A 19,232-nucleotide genomic window follows, 5' to 3' on the forward strand; every position below is an offset into this window, starting at 1 on the left:
GCATAAAGTTAAAACCAATAGAACGTAAATGCGTTTTTCCATCATATTCTCGATATTAAATACAACTGAATTTAATCCTTTGCAGATCCTATATCAAAGTGAATTCAATATGATGGTTTACGGTTTAGTTTTTATCACGTCTTTTTTTCAAAGATGCTCCATTCGTTGAAATTAATTTGGAGCGCGAAGTTGGATTCTAGTTTTTATATTTGTACACATCAAATACAAACATTCTACGAATACAATACATCAATAAAATTCAAAGAGAGAAAGAGCAAAGAGAAGAAGAAGGAGAGAAAGAACTTAATTTCAGCTCTAAATAAACTTTTACAGCGCGTAGCGCAAGTGGAGTCGTATAATGTTTTGAAAGGGCAACGTACTAGAGTTCGTTATGTCAGACAATTCTATCAGCTATCGGCAACTCGATTCCACGGTTTTTACGCTCGCGATCGTGGAAAGCGCGAGATCACTCATGCGATACGCACGGCACAGATAATATCGCGCCAGTCCGATCGACGGTTCGGCTTAACGGCGAAGCGCAATCGATCAGTTGCCATTGTCGACAAGCCCGATCGACGAAACCCGGCGTGACTTCCTTGATGACGAAAAGATGCCTTTACATAAGCCGACAGTGAATGACACAATCGTCGGTTCTTTCTAATTTCTTAGATAGATCAATAGATCGACCGATCGATCCGGTCTCTAAAATCTTGGACAGGTATATTCGCACGATAGGATTCGCAGATCTTTTCTTTGGCGCAGACAACTTCTGCGGAAGATGTTGCGAAATTAGCGAAGCGCAAGTCAAATTGCTCGTTTAAGTGATTGGCCACAGCGACGACTTGCAAGATCGATACGAATACACGCAATGCCTATTGCTTCTGTCAGAAGGATTTTACTTAAGAAGGTGGGAGTGTTATAAAAGATTCAGCGAGATAGATTGAACGGGTAAGGAATCATTGAAACCGACAAGATTAAGGTAATCTCCCGCGAGATGTATTGGAAACTGTTTGTGTCACTGCTCCCGCACCTGCTCGTTTGTAACTCATTGGCCAGATCTGTTATTTACGAAAATGTCGAGGACGACGTCGTCGCCGTTGGCTCATTCATTCGCGAGGTACGCCAACCGGCGCCGTTAAAAATCGCTGCGGAAGTGAGGGACCTAATGAGCGCCGGTAACGCACCGAAAAAGGATACTAAAAAACACATGAAAAACGCATCTGGTATGTTCTTTATAAACTAATGTTTCTAATAGAATATAGTGTACGAAAACATATGTAGTTTAGAAAACCATTAGGCAATCTTAGAAATATAATTTATCATATACTAGCTTGTGATTTAAATAATTATAAGAAAATCAATAATAAGTTAAAACAAGTATATTGTATCTGAAACAATTGGTTGTAATTTATATTATATCTCTCTCTTTCTCTGTCTCTCCCTCTCTTTGAGATATGTCAGATTAATGTTTATCGCCGAGTGTTGAATGCGTTAGATGTCTTGTTGAGCGTAACAAGGGCGGACAACAATGTGGTTTTAGGCAAATCAGACGAGGGTGGCTACTACAGAACCTACGGGAGCGATGCGGAGGGCGAGAAGGGTTACTTGAAGGAAACCTACGGTAAAGGTGATCACGGCTACAAGTCTCTCGACACCTTCCACAAACAGGATGGCGACAAATACGAATTTGAGACGCAAACCTCTTACGGCAAGGCTCATGACGATAAGAAACGTCATAACGAGAAAAAGAATCGTGATCACGAGGGCGCAGGTAAAGAATCGTCAGACTGTAATTTACAAATCGATAGCAGATACTAACGCGAAAATCTGAAAAGAAAATAAAGAGAAATCTAATAATTGATAAAAAGTTCAGATTCATATTTTATGTATATTCGATTTACTTATCTCGCGAAGAATATACATGTATATGTCGTTACATGATTACTTTTGTCAATTTAACGATAAAATAAAATTTAATCAAACTGTAAAAACACGATATCCACCAAAGCATCAAAGCGCTTTGAAATAAATGTTGCAAATAAAACAAAATTATTCTTCATAAGTACTTAGCATTTAATACGATATGAAAATTATAGGTACTATGATCGATACGGAATACGCCGCTGATTCGAGTGAGGGAAGCGAATACTATACCGGAGGCAATGATGGAGATCATTATAGTAGCCATTACACCGAGGAGAAAGAGCCGGAATCTTACAGTCACAACGAGAAATATTCCTCTGGCGATGGTGACGACGGATCTTACGAAACGCATAGCTCTTACAGCTCTGATGGGGAAGAAGAAGAGGGAGATCATTATTAATTTTATCAAGTGTATATCATTTTAACGTGTGGTTCAAATTGCAGCGTTCTCTTTTCAATTTCAACCGCAACCTGTTATTATTAATATAAATATGAATGTTTTGTTGCATATAAAATACGCGTTATCATTTCGAAATTATCAAAAATAATAGAGTATATTCGTGTACATGCATAGATACCTTTTTAATAAAAACGATATGACTCGCGCGCATGCATACGCACACAAACATTTTCTGGTATTTTACAAGCGATTAATACTCACTTTGCAAACAATAAATTTGTAACATAGATCGATTGTAATAATAATTTATGCTTAATAGCCAATAAAGTATTATCGTCATATGTCATATGTCAATTTTACTTGGTTGTTAACTTTAAACTTTTTGTGCTACCTACATAATTATAGCGGTATATATTTATTTGTAACTAACGTAATTATTCCTACGCAAATGGTTTTTCGATAACTTTAATTAAAAGATGTGAAAATCTTTTGCATCGATGCGTTGCGTTAAAACAGTCAGTGTAGAGTAAAGCACGCCGGCGGCCAAACTGAATGCTATGTATTAATATTATAACAACGTTTCCATTATGAAATCTGCCTTTACGCTTTCGCGTTTGGATCGATCGCGAAAGTACGAGCGTACACTCGAAATTACCGCCCGGCGAAACTTGTTACATTAGCAATGTCCGTGCATGATCGATTATCAACAGCTAATCCATTCTGGGGTACATTTCGCGTTGCATGCAAATAGTTCGTTCTCACGGTATAGATGGATACGTATCTATTCGTCGAAACGTTAATCCATTAAGTGGTTCATTTCTTCATCAAAATTGCACATCCCTGATGTATGTGCAATTAAAGATGCGCAAGAATGAGTACGCGCGTTTTGCGCAGAATAAATTTCGCCGCTGATTTAATTATACTCTGAAAAATGGAAACATGATGGGAGAGGAGGACGAGAATTTTTCTTTCTCGTAAAGAAGAAATAAAGTTACGACTTAATACCACAGTAGCCGACATGCCATTTATTCTTCGAGTTAACGCGATTCAGCTTTTACTTACTGTTATACGACATTCACTTAGGATAAAGTATTTGATTCGAACAAATTACGTTACACTATAGCAACGTTTACGCGCTAGTTACACCGGCTAATTAAATTGTCATTTAATTTCTTCGTGTGAATTTACGAATGTAGTTTGGTTTGTTGCGAAGAGTAGTTCTAATTTCTAATTTAACATCACCCGAGGGTCAGAAGCAATAACTCGTTCGCGGTCTTTGTCAAAACGCTTTGAATCCAGTATACGCTTTATGATTGCGTTAATTCATTCAAAAAGCAAATAGGTTTTCAAATCTATTCCACCACTGATTATAGATCCAATTTAATTACGCGCTTTAGCGAAGGCTTCGAAACCGTGCTAGATCGCAGATATTGCCACTCGGTTGGCAGTACAACGAACGCGGCTAATTGCCGACGAAATACAGTTCTAGCTGAAGGTGAGTACGATAAAAACGTGAGTTTGTTAAAAAGTACTTTCCATCACGCAAGAATGTGTCTCATTGCACATATTTCAGATCTGGTCATTGGTATAGGTGCGTTACATTCACGGGCGACTTGCATTTTGCAATTATTTATAACGAGGAAACTTTCCAGATGGTTGCCCATCCCCGAGCGGAAAATCAGTTTGTTAATTGTGCGAGATAATTATCGTTAAACGCTGCACGTGACAAAGAAATATTTTGTTGTCATCGCTTCACTCAACCGTTTTCCGGAGCCTATGCGCAATCTATATCAAACGCGACTAACAAAAAGAAGATATTTAAACTCGCTGACTCTACAATTTCGTCTTTATATCACGCCGTGCGTATAATTAATTAGGCGTTAAACAGAAAATATATATTTATCCATCATTAACGAGTTAAAAGACATAGCATTATTGAGCGAAAATAATCGGCTTAATTCAAAGAGTGGTGTATGCAGGCAATTAATACATTATTTGACGTTCCGATCAATAGATATTAAGGTATGCAACGCTCTTTGTTGGTATATTTTATTTAAACATTTCGCCGCAATATGTTTCCAATATCGCGTGCAATCAAAAAGAGAATATCGTGATAGTGGATCAGCTGAAAATACCAACTGTTTGTTTGCATAAATGAGTTTAAGAGGTGAACAAAGCGAGGGGGCGCTCAAATTAGAGACTATCACTGTCAGCTCTCTCGCGGCTATCGTCGGAAAAGCTTGTACCTCGAATAGGGCTCTTGACCGTAAAATGGAAGCTATGTCGGGTGGTCCCTCCGGGTTTAAATTAGAAAACAATTTCATTAGCAGCCCAAGAGCCAGCGCAAGGTCCTTTTGTTCGCGTCGGCGTATAACCCGACGGTTTTATTCAACATGCGAGAATGCGCCACGGGAGTGGTAATGCGGAGAACAGACGGGAAGGAAGAAAGGAAGAAGGAAAGATGGTGCGAGGGTAAGACTTGAATGTGAGAGACAGTTTGGTCGTCGGATTGGGAGGGTCGGGACTCTAACGGTTCCATCAACTGATTGCACACCTCACAATTTAGCGGCGCGGAATAGACGACGTCTGCGACATTTGCTATTTCTTTCATTATTAACAAAATCGATAAGAAAAAACGTATTCAACTTTAATGACATTATATCAAACAAAAGAGTTTTCTTAATTTTTGTGATTTTTTCGTCTCTTTGCTAAAATCTCGAAATTAAAAAAAATTATTACAAATACTTACTAGAAATACTTTTTCTTTCAGTACTAGGACTAATATTAATATGAATAGGATTATAATTGGGACGCACGTCAGGTTTAATGATATGGTTGAGTATTCTAATTATGAAAATTACCCCTGGAAACTTTTCAAATCTCTACTTGTTAGCATTACTATTCTCGGGAAACGGTGCAAATCGAGCGAGAGTAAAATGCTTGATGAGTCAACGAATTATCCCGCGATTCATGAACGCTTCGCTATGCTCTTGCCCGTGCGCGTAAAAATTTCAATGACATTTTAGATTTTAATTAAAATCCGCGCGCCGAGCTGATTGGCCAAACAAAGAGGCGAATGATCTGGATGGTCCGCCTCGGTTCTGCTTACAAAGCAATCTTTCCATCTGAGTCGAGATCTACGGCGAATGCCACCTAATCTAATCTCCGTTACGACGCTGAGTCGAAATCGAACTTGGCAGAACCCCTGGTCTTCCCTCTGTCTGAGGAATCCTCTGTGGAAACTGGGCAGTAACCAATCTTTATCTTGATTATGCAGCGCCAACACTGAGCGAGAGCCAATCTCCAATCGAAAGTGGTTGCCAAGTAAGATCGTAAAGAATCAGAATCTATCGAGCGGTATTTCAGGCTGCGAAACAAGCCGATATTTCGGATTTGCAATGGAAATCAACATCGACGATCATTGTATCGCGATTTTCCACTCCTTGTATTTGTTATCGTGTACGTGTACGTTGTCACTATGATTTTTTTATTTTATTTTGACATAATCTACCATGTTAAAAATTTTTGACAATACAGTCTGAATTTATAGTCCGCAAATTTTAGGATTCTGATCTTTGTTGTGAAATAACGTTTGTAAAGAATATCCCTTTCTGATTCATTAAATAGCGTCATATCGAGTTTCTTCTTTTGCATTAGAATTAGTGAAAGATTAAGACCACGGACGCTATTACTTTTCCCGGGTTTCGATGGTTTTTCGCGAGATCATCTAATAAAACCGTCAGAGATGCCGGAACAAATGGGTCAACAGTTAGCGAAACGACCCGCGCAACGAACGCCGCGCATGATATACGCGTCGCCGACGTCTGTAAAATTCAATAAATTGTTTTTGGTTTATGACGTTATAAATGGCGCTGTGTTTACGAGAGGCGAATTATTTATGTCGCAGGTAATAGAATTAATGATAAAATTAGACAGCTTATCGATGAGCTAGCGAGCGCGACGACGCACGTGCTGTGATAACAAAGCGCTTCTAGGGCATTCAACGCGACATATGCATATTCTATATTCGTATGTCATGACGTTAATTAAAATGATTGCGCGAGCATCTGGTAGGGTACTTAACTTCAAATATCGATTGAGGTCACGCCGCCGGCTACGCGAGGTGTTGATCGGACGCATGCACGTGTTGGACAACGGGATGCCACTTTGATTCAATATAGATATTTGGCCATTCGCGACCGGGTTCTCACGTGTATTAATTAATCACCGTCTCGAAAAAGCGAAAAACGATCAGTCACATCGTCAGTATTCAATTACTTACTTAGCAAGCCCTAAAAACAAGCACAAAATTTCTTTTTAAAGAAAAAAGTAAGTAAAAATATAAATGTATTATATTCTAATTAATATTTATATTCTAATTAATCACGTCAAAGTCTAAAATGCAGATGTTGATTACAAATGGAAAAAAAAGTACATCGATACGAAGACGATAATGCGATTTGCTGCGGTCTAGAAATTTCCGTGGTTATTGTTCCAGCGGCAAACCGATGCTCGCGGAAAAAGTGGTAATGGAAAGTTCTTCCTGACGCCGGATACAACTTTTTGCGGAAACATTGCGTTCACGCAGTGTATCGAGATACGATTAATCAAATAAAAAAATTTACATTGTTCGGAACATTCGTTGGGAACTCATAATTTTACAAATATTATTCGGAAGAGCGTTAACGAGTCAATTTGTTATGTCACTTCGCAAGCAAGAAATCGCAATCGAGGACCGACTCGACTATTATAATATTTTAACACCCGATTGAACTCTGCGAGATAGCGCGACGGAATATTCTAGTAGAATAAACGCCATGCGCAACGATGCGGGAAAGTGTGAAACCATGTGCTTCCCCACCGCATCGGTGTCAACGGAGATTGGAATGAAATTTAGGAATACTTGCGGTTGTGCGGATGAAAGTGGACTCGGCGGAAACAGACAACCCGGCGCCGTGACGGAAGTAGCTGCAGCATCGATATTTAAGTGTCAACCGTTGTAACATCGACCATCAGTCCGATCGAAACGGAGAGCGCGATCGAGATGGTGCGAAGTACGATGTTATTTCTGTCATTCATTGCAATATGTTCGCTCACGTTGCACACAACGTGTCACGCCCGAGATCTGGCCAGTGCGGAATCGCGCGTCAGCCGGCGCGATGTACGAGAAGAGAACGATGACCGTCATGTAGATCATTTAGAGCCTATTGTGGTGTCGTCTGCACCGCTTGCAGAGACAGGTGAAACCGATCTCGAGACGGCAGCGACCAAACACAAGGGTCATCACCATGAATCTGGCGGTGGTCACAAACATGAATCTCATCATCACGAAGAGCACGGCGGAAAAGGCGATAAGGGATACAAAAGTCATCATCATCACGACAAAGGTGACAGCGGTAAGCACGATAAGCAGCACCACTCCGGTCATCACGAAGAACACGGAGGCAAGAAGAAAGGCCATCATGATGAGCACGAAAAATACGGCGAGCATCATGAAGGCGAGAAGGGTCATAAAGGTGGAAAATTCGGTGAAAAGAAGGGCCACAAGAAGGGTCACAAAACCAAAGGTTATCACAACAAATTCCATAAAGACGAGTATCATAAAGAACACAAATTTTACGATGACTATCATAAGGGTGGACACCACGAGAAGCATGGTGACTTCCACGGTCATCACGAGAAGAAGGAAGGCCATCACAAGAAGGGCGGTCATCATCATTCTGGTTACCACGAAGATCACCACGGCAAGAAGGGCCACCATGACAAAGGCCATCACGACGAGGAGCATAAAGGTCATCACGGCAAGCACGGCCACGAGGAACATCACTCCCATCACGATTCGCACGGCAAGAAAGGCGATCACCATTCCGGAAAAAAGTATGGCTATAAGAAGGGACATTAGAACTATACGTTTAAGCATTAAGTATCAAAAAGCGATAACTCGTAGTACAGTTACGGCTTATGTACCTGCTTCGGACAAAGTCACGCGACGATGTCGCGTGGCTGTTGTATTTTGTATCATTCTTTATATAGAGCGAACACTAACATAAAGAAAGAAATTGTTTGGAAATTGCGGCTCGTTGACTTTTCTTTCTCCTTCAAAGTCTTAATGGGGCAAATAAGTTTCTCCCCCTCCGGCTCATATTTGTCCCAGCAGCTACATTATAGTCAAGACGGCAACGTGATATTACGCCTTATCGATTCTTCGCGATTTATTGCCGCCGTTTTTCTCGGCGGCCTTTTATCACTTCCCATCGGCAAACTAAAGTAATTTTGCCATTTCTTCTCGCCTTGTGCCTTCGCTTATTGACACAGATCAAGATAATAATTACGCGAGAACGAACACATTATTATTCTCAAATCATGCGAACAGAATTTTTACTCATTACAATAAGTTACTTGAAAGAAAAAGAAAAAATAACCGAGGCATATTATCGCGTTAATGTCGGGTATCATTATTATCAATTCGGCTAAAAAATTGAATTTAAATATTTGTTTTGCAAGTGGTATATGGTCCGTGTCGATAAAACTTTTTCTGAAATATAAAACGACAGTTTCATTGGTTCAAGCTGGCGTGAATTAATTTATTGTAAAATAAAAGTATTTTTCAGCGCCGCGTCTCTATTGTCGGGCAAGAGTAATATATTAGCAATTTTGCAGTATGAATTTTAATGTCACATATAGCACAGATCATTAATGCACCAATAATTGAGGTTAATCGATTGGCCAGCTGATTGAATTGATTACCGGATATTAATGTGCCGCGGGAACGCATGTTGCGATTTGACACCGTTAAATTTGCAGGTAAATACCGCATATATGCCTATATGCTACAGTGTTATAGTGTAATAGTGTGCAAAATAATATTGTATTATTCATTGTAAAACATCAAAATGAAAATATAGTTTTATAATATAATACAATCAATATTATCGCGTTCAAAAACAGAGTCAAATCATATTGTCTAAATTCTATAATAATGTTCTAGAATAATTTATTAGTCCAAATTGTGTTTTCTTTCATACCATTAATTTTTTTCAGATTAAATTAAAACAGTTTAAATATTACATAAACGGTTAATTATTTTTGTAAAGAATAATGTTGACGTTGTTTTTGCATAATTAATTTTTTGTACATTTATTTAGTTAATTACTTTGCTTTTTATTTGTCTTATATTGCCGCATTATGACGGCTTGACCAGCCAGCGCGCTGCCGTCGAAAACATATAATCGCTTAATCGCTGATATCTTCTGCAATGTATATATATGTATAAGCTTATTATTCATGGTTAATTAATGATTTTAGAAAACGTTATTTAAATCTAGTTGCATTATGTATATAATTTATAAGTCTACCAATTAATTGTTTGTAAATAATAAAAACTCGCAATCTCCATACATAATTAATATTTTTGCTAAATAAAAATGTCGTTAAAAAAGACAAACTAAACAATTAATTAACATTAAATTAAATATAAAATAAATTTTTCGATCTATTTTTCTTTGCTTCTATTTGCAGATGTTTCACATAAATAGGTTAAAACATTTACTGTCGCTAATAGTATAAAGCTTTGATTATGAACATACTTGATTATATCCGTTTTTAGCGTGATACAATGAATACACCAACAAGATGAGCTTAATCCAAATATTTAATTTAGTAGCTTACGTCAAAGGATTTCTTGCTTGGCCTCATGATGCAATTTTCATTATACGACTGTAGCAGGCAGATCATTTATTATTCGAAGGGTTACTTCAGCTTCGTGAAAATTTTATCAAAGATACGGGAGAGCTTATTTAACTAGTTTTCAACAACATTTTATTAAACAACTCTTGTTCTCGGTTGTGTTTATTCATAAAAAGAAGTTTATTGTTCTATTTTTCGCATGGATAAAAAATGCGACGTGATAATGTAAATTTCATTTCGTAAAAAATAATGACTGTTTCTTTCTGTTAAAAGCTTCTAATCCGGCAGCAATTCGGCGAAAATACAATGCAAATGTCACGTGTTTCTGAGTCTTCATTAATTTGGTCAAATGGCACGATTATTTTGACTTCATGAAAGCACGCGAAATCGCGGAACACCGCGGTAGTACGTATTTCTTCGAGCTCACGCGTTTCGCGCTTTTCCTTTTTTTTCCCCTGGCACACCGGATCCACTTCAATTACATTAATTAAACCACCCACACGTGCACGCATTACAATCCGAAACAATAGCGGACCCTTTCGACGACCGCTGGAATTGTCACACAGCGGAGCATTTCAAGTAGGTTCGTTGCCGCGTGCACATGCAATCTCCGGCGCGGAGATGGAGGCAATGGTCTCGCGCAACCCTGGCGAACACCGGCTGCATCGTACGTGGCAGTAAAGAAGTGCATAAAGTCCCGTTAATCCGTGTCCGGAGTGCCGGAATTCAATTCGGACGCACGCCGTAGAAGTGGCGATCTCATTTGCTACAAGGTGAGATCGTTAATCAAATCCGCGGCGCGATGAATACGATAGTAGGCGCCGCCGTGCGTTCTTGCTCCACCTGTTTTTACAACGAACGACGCATACGCAACGCGGCAGAAAGTGGTCGTATCGTCCAATATTATCTTGCAAAGTAAATTGAGAATGTGTGCGCTAATAAATGACGAATATTAATTAAAAATTACAGAATGTTTTTTGTATGTCCCCTATACGATTTTCATGCATATGACAGTTACAATGGCGGTGTTTCTCTGTAATTAATTATTATTTTTAAGATAATGAGCGTTCTAAACCAGTTATAGGACATCCTCAGAAGAGTTCGCTAAACTAAATATTAATATCACGGTAATACACTTTATTTATGCTGCCCGATAATGCTGATAACGGTGGATTTAATGCTGTTTATTAATATCGGAATTTGATAAATAGCTGGAGCATAGGAATTTTTATTAAAAGTGAAGATCCCCCTCTCTCTCAGGCATCCCGATAATTTACGATACTCGTAATTTGCCGATCAATAACGCATATGTCTATTTAATTGAGGAAATATACGTTTCTGATAACTGCGTGGAAAGTTTTCATGTTAAAGAAATATAATCAATTATAAAAAAGATATTTTTAAATTTTATAAAATAGTCATAATTTTGTAACCATTTACTCAGCTACGGTAGAATTCTGTAACTATTTAGATATTATGCATACCACGTAAATTGCGTGTATTTAAAAGAGATATGTTAAATGTGTTACTTTATTTCATATTCGATGTATGCATGATTAACAATTAACGCAGATATAGAGTATATATTACTGAATTATTGCATAATATGAAGATAATAGGAAGAACATGAGTAGCAGTAGGAACGAAAGCGAGTAACAGAATTCTATTTAAAAGCAGCTGGTGGTATCTTCTGAGTAGCAAGAAATTTCAATGTCCTTTCTTGTAACCCCAGTGCTTATGATCTTCGTGGCCGCCCTTCTTGCCATGATGATGATGGTGATGATGATGCTCATGATGATCGTGGTGACCTTTGTGTCCCTTATGATCATGATGATGATGGCCCTTCTCATGGTGACCCTTCTTACCGTGATGACCCTCGTGATGATGATGGTCATGATGTCCTTTCTTAAAGTGGCCACCTTTCTTGTGTCCGTGTTCATGATGATGGCCACCGTGCTCATCGTGATGACCATGATCGTGATGTTCGTCGAAGAATTCTTTGTCTTTCTTGTATTCGTCTTTCTTCTTCACTTCGTGATGACCATGAGTGCTGTGGCCTTTGCCATAGTGTCCCTTCTCGTGGAACTTATGACCCTTCTCCCCTTTTTCGCCATGATGATGCTCCTTGTGATGACCATCGTCATGATGATGATGCTTCTTATGTCCTCCGTGCTCATCGTGGTGCCCATGATGATGCTCCTTGTCATGATGTCCTTTTTCACCCTTTCCGTGATGATGGTGGTGCTTATAACCCTTGTGACCATGGTCGCCATGTTCATGATGATGATGAGAATGATGCTCCTCCCCGCCACCATGCTCGTGATGATGACTGGCGGCTACCTGAAGATCGTCGTAATTCCTGGTAATTTCACGTGCGGTGGTCACGCAATTAGTGGCAATATAAACTGCCACAAGAATTGTTATCAGTGGCAATGCACGACGTAAAGGAAACATGATAACAATTTTATTTTAATACTCAATCTATTAGTCTATCGCACTAATAGATCTCAGCGTTTTCTAGCAGTGCAAGCTGCTGTGATGTAGCGATTCGTGGGGTGTTATTTATATTACGATTCTGGTGCAATGAGCCATCAAATTCGGCAAGAAGAAGTACCTTATTTATATAAATAAAAGGTGGCGGGAGAGTTCCATTTCATTTCCTCCGTTACGGTAGATTATATAGAGTCTGTTCTATTTTGTAATCTACTACTTGTTTAAAGTTATATAAATTAAATTACGTGATACTGATTAAACTTCCTATATTGATTTTCAATTGTTCACTGAACCTATGATAGAAAGTTATACTACGTCAACATTGCCTTTTATTGTGTAAAATCAAATATAAAAGATTAAAATATTTATATTAAAACAGCTCTGAGAGAATTTTTATTCTTATAATTCGATTCAGATTTATACATTGTTTATTCATTCTCTGTAGTCAACAGAATATAGATTATCATATATCATTTTATACATATCTATAAATAAAAAATGTTTTTTTAACGACTTTATAGATTTTAATTCCAAGTGCATAAAAGAACATTGACGTTATATTGTTCATGTTCCATTAGTTCTTTTAAAATATTTATTTTTAATCAAATATTCGCATTTAAATTTTATATAAAAATAGATGTTCATATAACTGTCTTCCATAATGGCCATAATATATGTTATTATAGAAGTTAAGACAAGATATTCATAAAGTATTTTTCAGGATGTTGAAAATATTAATCTCTTACGCTTATCTCGATTTATATATTTATCTAGTTATATATCTATTAAAAAGAAAATTCATACGCAGTATAATAAACTTGATTTTAACTTTTTAATATGCGAATCACATAATAATTTCTGAATGTGAAGACATAAATAAAAAAAGTATATTGTGCTAATAATGAATATGTATGTATACAAATATTATAGGCATTATAAACAGTTCAAATAATTATAAAATAATACGATTTATATTCATGACGTTTGTATATATGAAAAATATTTCCATTTGATAACATACAATACTGTGTTTTGATATAAGAAATCGTAATATATTTATGCTCAATATAGTTAATATATTTAAGGTGAACATTATAAAACTTCTCTAACGGGTATACACAGGAATTATTAGGGGAAATAATGCGTTCAATCATATTTGGTATAGACATTTTAATTTCTCAATAACGAAATAAATCCATTATTCGACATCCTAAAATTAATCAACGAAAGAGCAATGAACAAATGGTGCAACAATTTATTCTGTTTGTGTCGCACTAAATTGTCAAGTTTCATATCATTAATGATGATGATGGTGACCGTGATGACCGTGACCGCTCGAATAACCATGCTTTTTGCCGCCATGATGTTCACTCTTCTTTCCATGATCTTCGTGATGATGGTGGTGCTCTTCGTGACCATGTTTGCCATGATGACCATGGTGATCTTCATCATAATGTCCTTTATCATGATGGCCCTTCTTACCGTGGTGATCTTCATGGTGGCCAGAATGATGATGTCCGCCCTTCTTGTGATGACCTTCCTTGCCATGGTGATGCTCATGATGATCGCCATGCTTTTCATGGTGGCCACCTTTATGATGATCATCGTAAAACTTGTGTTCCTTATGGAATTCATCTTTATGGGATTTATGATGATAGCCATGAGTCTTTTCGCCTTTCTTGTGACCCTTTCCATGGCCGAATTTCGACTCTTTATGGCCGTGTTCGTGCTCATGGTGGCTACCATGCTCATCATGCTCGTCGTGATGACCCTTCTTATGACCACCATGCTCGTGATGATGACCCTCATGATGTTCTTTACCATGATGGCCGTGTTCTCCCTCTTCATGATGATGATGGCCCTTATGCCCTTTATGGCCCTCCTCACCGTGTTCTCCGTGATGATGAGAATGATGCTCATGACCTCCGCCATGTTCGTGATGATGGCCATGGTGATGATGATGAGTACCGGCCACCTCCAAATCTCCTCTCATACTCCGAACATCTCGCGCCGAAGATATAGCGATGACCGTGCATATCACAGCCAATCCCAGAAACAAGCATGGACCTACGTATTTAGCCATGTTGGAACTCTGTATAGAACCAACAAGTGCAATTGACTGCCAATAATCTTTAAAGCAAAGCTTATATACCTGCGGTTCCACCAACGCTTTGTACGTAATCGCTTTCGTTCCTCTTGTTCGAACACAATATAGCACTCGTATTTCGTAAAACATTTGTTCGTACTGTGTATTATTGCTTGAATGCGCTATTAGTTATACAGAACTATTGTCAATCTTGGATTACTTAACAGACTCGATATTAAGTAGAAAGTTAGAGAGAGAGAGAAAATAGAAAACTAAAGTATATGCGATTATATCGTGTTATCTAATTTATAATTTAAAACTATACCAAAACTCGTTAAAAAATATAGAGTAAATTGCAAAATATGTAATATACATACCATACGTATAATGTAAGGAAATATTACTGTCTTTTATAAATATGTCTTTTAAAAACGAAACTTTCCAACTCTAGAAATGAAATTAGTTTAAATATAAATAATGCGTCTATTAGTTAGACGCACTTAAAATAATCGAGTTAATGCAGAATTTATCAATAAATAAACAAAAGCTATTTTTCAATTTAACGGTTGACGACTAGTGAAACGAGACGCACAGCAGAACGATTTACCGTCTTTCATTCATAACTGATGTTCAATTTATTTCCGGCATTAATCGAAGCATTTTTTTTTATTGTACTTCGCTTTTATATAACTCAATGGCAATGTCCGGTCATATATATTACACCCCCTTGCGTTTATCTCCAAATATATTAATCATATAAATTTTCGCCCGTTGAATTAAAGCTATTGGAAATCACCGTGTCGCCGTTCGGTTAAAAAAGGATAAAAACGCGTTATTTAGGCTCTACAAACGTAGTTTGGTAAGCAGAGTAACGATTTCAGTAATATTACATAACGACCTAAGCAACTGTCGCGGACTCACTGAAATCCGCATTACAATTTAAACAGGTTAAGGAGACATTACTTTCGCAACGACCTAATGAGCCAAGAAAGAACTCTGGCTACTCTCATATCGATTATCCTGCGGTCGATATATAATCCGAGCGGGGCGACTAGCTTAATCATACCTACCGATCACAGCGACCAAGTCAAATATCTCTCGTTGATACTGAATCAAACAAGAATAAACACGGCACGATGAGCAGATTGGCGGCGATCTGCCTGCTGGCAGTATGTATCGCCTCTCATTGCGTGATCTTCGCACGCGAGATCAGCAGGACACATTACGACGATCTACAGGTAGCCGCTACTCACCATCATCATGAGAGCGGCCATGGCGGAGAGCATCATTCCGGTCACCACCATGAACATGGCGGGAAAGGCGATGAAGGCTACAAGTCGGAGCACCATCATGAAAAAGGAGAAAAGGGACATCACGATAAAGAAGGCCATTCCGGACATTATCACGAGGATGAAGGCCATAAGAAACATCATCATCACGATGATGGCTATTATGGCGAACACCATAAGGGCGAGAAAGGAGAGAAGGGTCACAAATTCCACGAGAAAGGGCACTACGGTAAAGGCCACAACACAAAGGGCCATCACGAGGTTCACAAACTCGACGAGTTTAAGAAGGATAAGGAATTCTTCGACGAACATCATGATCATGGTCACCATGAGGAACATGGTGGTCATCATCATGAACACGGACACAAAAAAGGCGGCCACTTTAAGAAAGGGCATCATGACCATCATCATCACGAGGATCATTATGGCAAGAAGGGTCATCATGAGAAAGGACATCATCATCATGATCATAAGGGTCACAAAGGCCATGGCGGACACGACGAGCATCATCATCACCATCATCATCATGGCAAGAAAGGCGGCCATGAAGACCATAAGCACTGGGGATTCAAAAAGGGACATTAACGAATATACGGATATGCGGAGAATTATAATTTCGTTGCTATTACTTGTTGAGATGCGTTGGTTGACTGCCACGTTGCATTAATTATTGTACGTTACGACGGACAAAATAAATCTTTTTCAGTAGACATATTATATTTTTATGTATTATCTCATATATGTATGTATTATGTCAATTCGCTGCAAAATGCGATCTGTGTTTATTAAGTCATAATTTTTTTCCACTATGTTTTCTGTAAATGTGCAATAGCTTGCATTAATCAAACCCTTATACCACTATAGACGTATACTGGACGTAAAATAAAATTTGAATTATTTCTGCGACCGTAACGTGTGTCGCGAAATCAGTAACTGTCGTAATAATTCAGTTGAGTTTCATGTTTTGTGCTATATCAGTCACGCTTCTGCGGTGTAGCAGCTGTCACAAGAAAATATGGCCGCTCGTTACATACTATTTCCATAAAACAATAGTATCGGCCAGTTACCGCATTCAGTGGTGCAATTGACAAGGTTTTATATCTGTTTTATCAAGCGTTACTTGAGAACAACATATTTTTAATATCAACGATCTAAGTTAAAATAATTGAATTAATTCCTGCTATCCTTACACGGTTAAATATTAAAGGATAAAATTTAAACTAATATCTTAAGTTAAATAATATTTTGTTATTCTTAATTACCATGTGTGTCAAAATTCATTATTTTAACATAAAACAGTACTATTTTAACTCCATTTGGTTTAGTTAAAGTAACGACATATTGAGCAGGAGCAATGACAACTAATAGGAATAATAAAAAGTGACTAAAATTGAGCATAATTTGACACTACGAATTTAACAGTATATTGCATAACTCGATTATGCAAAAAATATAAAAATTAATATTATAATAACCACGTCATATACATATATCATCAAATAATTACATTATTCTTCGATGCTAGTATTTCAATTATGTTTTTGATGATAATTCTAACTATATAACAATATATAATTCACGAATAATGTTACGTGAAGTAAACGTTGTATATTTAAAACCTGCATCATAAAAATGTAATTATAATCTTTTTTTCTCTTTATTGCATATTATAAATGACAATTAATATAAAAGAGCATATAAAACTACATTAGCATTAAATACATGTTCAAATTAATGTCAATCAACCTTGTCGTACTCATGCTTCTTAGTTAAACGCGTGCCTTCGTCGGAGCCATAATTTTCGTAATTATTATGAAAAGAATTTTCACCTTTTTTCTTATTGTGACCCTGATCGCGGTTCTGTATATGCCCTTTATCGTAAAACCCCTTTTTTCCATTATTTTCATTATCAAACCCGGATACGTGATGTCCACCTTTTTTGAAATTGCCCTCGGCAGCGTTATAGTGCTCATCAGCAATGAAGTGCTTGTCGAAATAACCTTTCTTGTGATTCTCATCATAGAAATCAGTATGTTTTTTATATTCATCCTTGTGGTAGACTTTATGAAAGCCGCTGGTCTTTTGTCCCTTTTTGTGGTACGATGTTTGCCCATAGCTGCTACCCTTCTTACCACTCTCAGTTTCATCGTAGCGTCCATAATTTCCGGCTACGTCGCTGTGCCCTTTTTTGTGCCCAGTTTCGATGTCATAATGTTCTGAAAGATCCAGCAAAAAGTAACATCTCACTTGGAGAATAAATACATTTATGCAAAAATATACATGTTTAAACGCGTATCGAGGAAATCAATGAACGTCTGTTGAAAAAATAAACAAAGCTCCACCTTGGTGCCTGCTTTTATCGTGCTGTCCGCGTTCACCCACGTCAAATTCCACTTGTTTGTTGTACCCTTTGTCGCCCTTTTCTCCATGAGCGGAATTCTGTGCGGCCGAATACTTTTCACCATGTTCGAACGAAACGTCGATATCTGAACGAGATTTGTCGAGGCCGTGAATAGGATGGGTTACTATAAAATCAACTGCTTTTTCGCGACTTTCAGGCACATGACTTTTTCCCTCCTTTTTATCGCCGTCCTCATCGTTGTCATAATCGTCGTCCTCATTCTCCTCATCATCGCTTCTTTTATCGACATTTTTATCCGTTTCGCGTGGTTTAAGTGCTTTAGGCGCATAATACGGTGCACGTGCAGCCAGTTTAGACGGCTCAAGCGGTTGCGCGTATTTCGCTAATTGGCCCACGCCATAATTAATGAATCCATCGCGCCGGTAAGGCTGGCGCGTTACGTACGGTACAATTTCGTGTTTCGCAGTCGCATACGCGAGCAGAACGGGTTCGTGCGACGACGCAGTTTCAGAAACGGCGGGCGCAACAGGTGCAGGACTGCCGACGATGTAATGCACTGGCGCCGGTGCATGGTAGTAACGTCCGCTTCCGTGATTGGTATACCGCATGTATAAGACCGGAAGACCCCCCTGCTGATTGTACGCATACCCGCTCGCAGAGGTCTCGAGATCGGCCATTCTCATCTTAGAGACCATCATATGTGCTGTCCTCGTCGATGACGCACCATTGCCGGGTATACCGGCGAACAGCACGGCCATCACCAAACTCGCAATCATGTTAACGCAAATCCCTCGCCCTCGTAAACACACCACGCCGGATAATAATCGTTATTACGTCTCGTGGCCGAATTGTCCGACACTGTTGTATCCGTTTGTCAGCGTTATCGCTTTATATACGCACGCTAGAAGGACAAGTTAATCCTGCCATCGTGTAAGTGACACACTGCTAACGACATCGACAGTTTCATGGTCGCGTCGGTGCTTCAAATGCAGA

General features: G+C 38.3%; 3 protein-coding genes across 3 annotated transcripts; 1 reads left to right on the forward strand and 2 right to left on the reverse strand.

Moving 5' to 3' along the window:
* Window positions 1–994: 994 nt before the first annotated feature.
* LOC112468771 (spore wall protein 2-like) lies at window positions 995–2,323 on the forward strand. The gene is made up of 3 exons (XM_025038115.1): window positions 995–1,223; window positions 1,541–1,771; window positions 2,097–2,323. The coding sequence occupies exons 1-3, from the start codon at window positions 995–997 to the stop codon at window positions 2,321–2,323; spliced, it is 687 nt and encodes a 228-aa protein (XP_024893883.1).
* A 9,393-nt stretch (window positions 2,324–11,716) lies between these two features.
* On the reverse strand, window positions 11,717–14,585 carry LOC112468772 (histidine-rich glycoprotein-like). The gene is made up of 3 exons (XM_025038117.1): window positions 13,805–14,585; window positions 13,153–13,171; window positions 11,717–12,338 (listed from the first exon to the last, which is right to left on the reverse strand). The coding sequence occupies exons 1-3, from the start codon at window positions 14,583–14,585 to the stop codon at window positions 11,717–11,719; spliced, it is 1,422 nt and encodes a 473-aa protein (XP_024893885.1).
* A 2,960-nt stretch (window positions 14,586–17,545) lies between these two features.
* LOC112468770 (uncharacterized protein DDB_G0290685-like) lies at window positions 17,546–19,075 on the reverse strand. Its single transcript, XM_025038114.1, has 2 exons — window positions 18,220–19,075; window positions 17,546–18,093 (listed from the first exon to the last, which is right to left on the reverse strand). Exons 1-2 carry the CDS (start codon window positions 19,013–19,015, stop codon window positions 17,615–17,617), a joined length of 1,275 nt encoding a protein of 424 aa, XP_024893882.1. The 5' UTR covers window positions 19,016–19,075; the 3' UTR covers window positions 17,546–17,614.
* Window positions 19,076–19,232: the final 157 nt, after the last annotated feature.

Source organism: Temnothorax curvispinosus, unplaced genomic scaffold (assembly GCF_003070985.1).
Source record: "Temnothorax curvispinosus isolate PA1 unplaced genomic scaffold, ASM307098v1 QBEX01001970.1, whole genome shotgun sequence".
Lineage (NCBI taxonomy): Eukaryota > Metazoa > Arthropoda > Insecta > Hymenoptera > Formicidae > Temnothorax > Temnothorax curvispinosus.

What these genes read in the sequence shown, in the direction of transcription:
- LOC112468772 (XM_025038117.1), bottom strand. Translation starts at nt 14,585, where the DNA reads ATGGCTAAATACGTAGGTCCATGCTTGTTTCTGGGATTGGCTGTGATA.
- LOC112468770 (XM_025038114.1), bottom strand. Translation starts at nt 19,015, where the DNA reads ATGATTGCGAGTTTGGTGATGGCCGTGCTGTTCGCCGGTATACCCGGC. An exon ending in CGATAAAAGCAGGCACCAAG is followed by an intron (nt 18,094 to 18,219) that starts GTGGAGCTTTGT and finishes TGGATCTTTCAG; the next exon opens with AACATTATGACATCGAAACT.
- LOC112468771 (XM_025038115.1), top strand. Translation starts at nt 995, where the DNA reads ATGTATTGGAAACTGTTTGTGTCACTGCTCCCGCACCTGCTCGTTTGT. An exon ending in ACACATGAAAAACGCATCTG is followed by an intron (nt 1,224 to 1,540) that starts GTATGTTCTTTA and finishes ATGTGGTTTTAG; the next exon opens with GCAAATCAGACGAGGGTGGC. An exon ending in TCGTGATCACGAGGGCGCAG is followed by an intron (nt 1,772 to 2,096) that starts GTAAAGAATCGT and finishes TGAAAATTATAG; the next exon opens with GTACTATGATCGATACGGAA.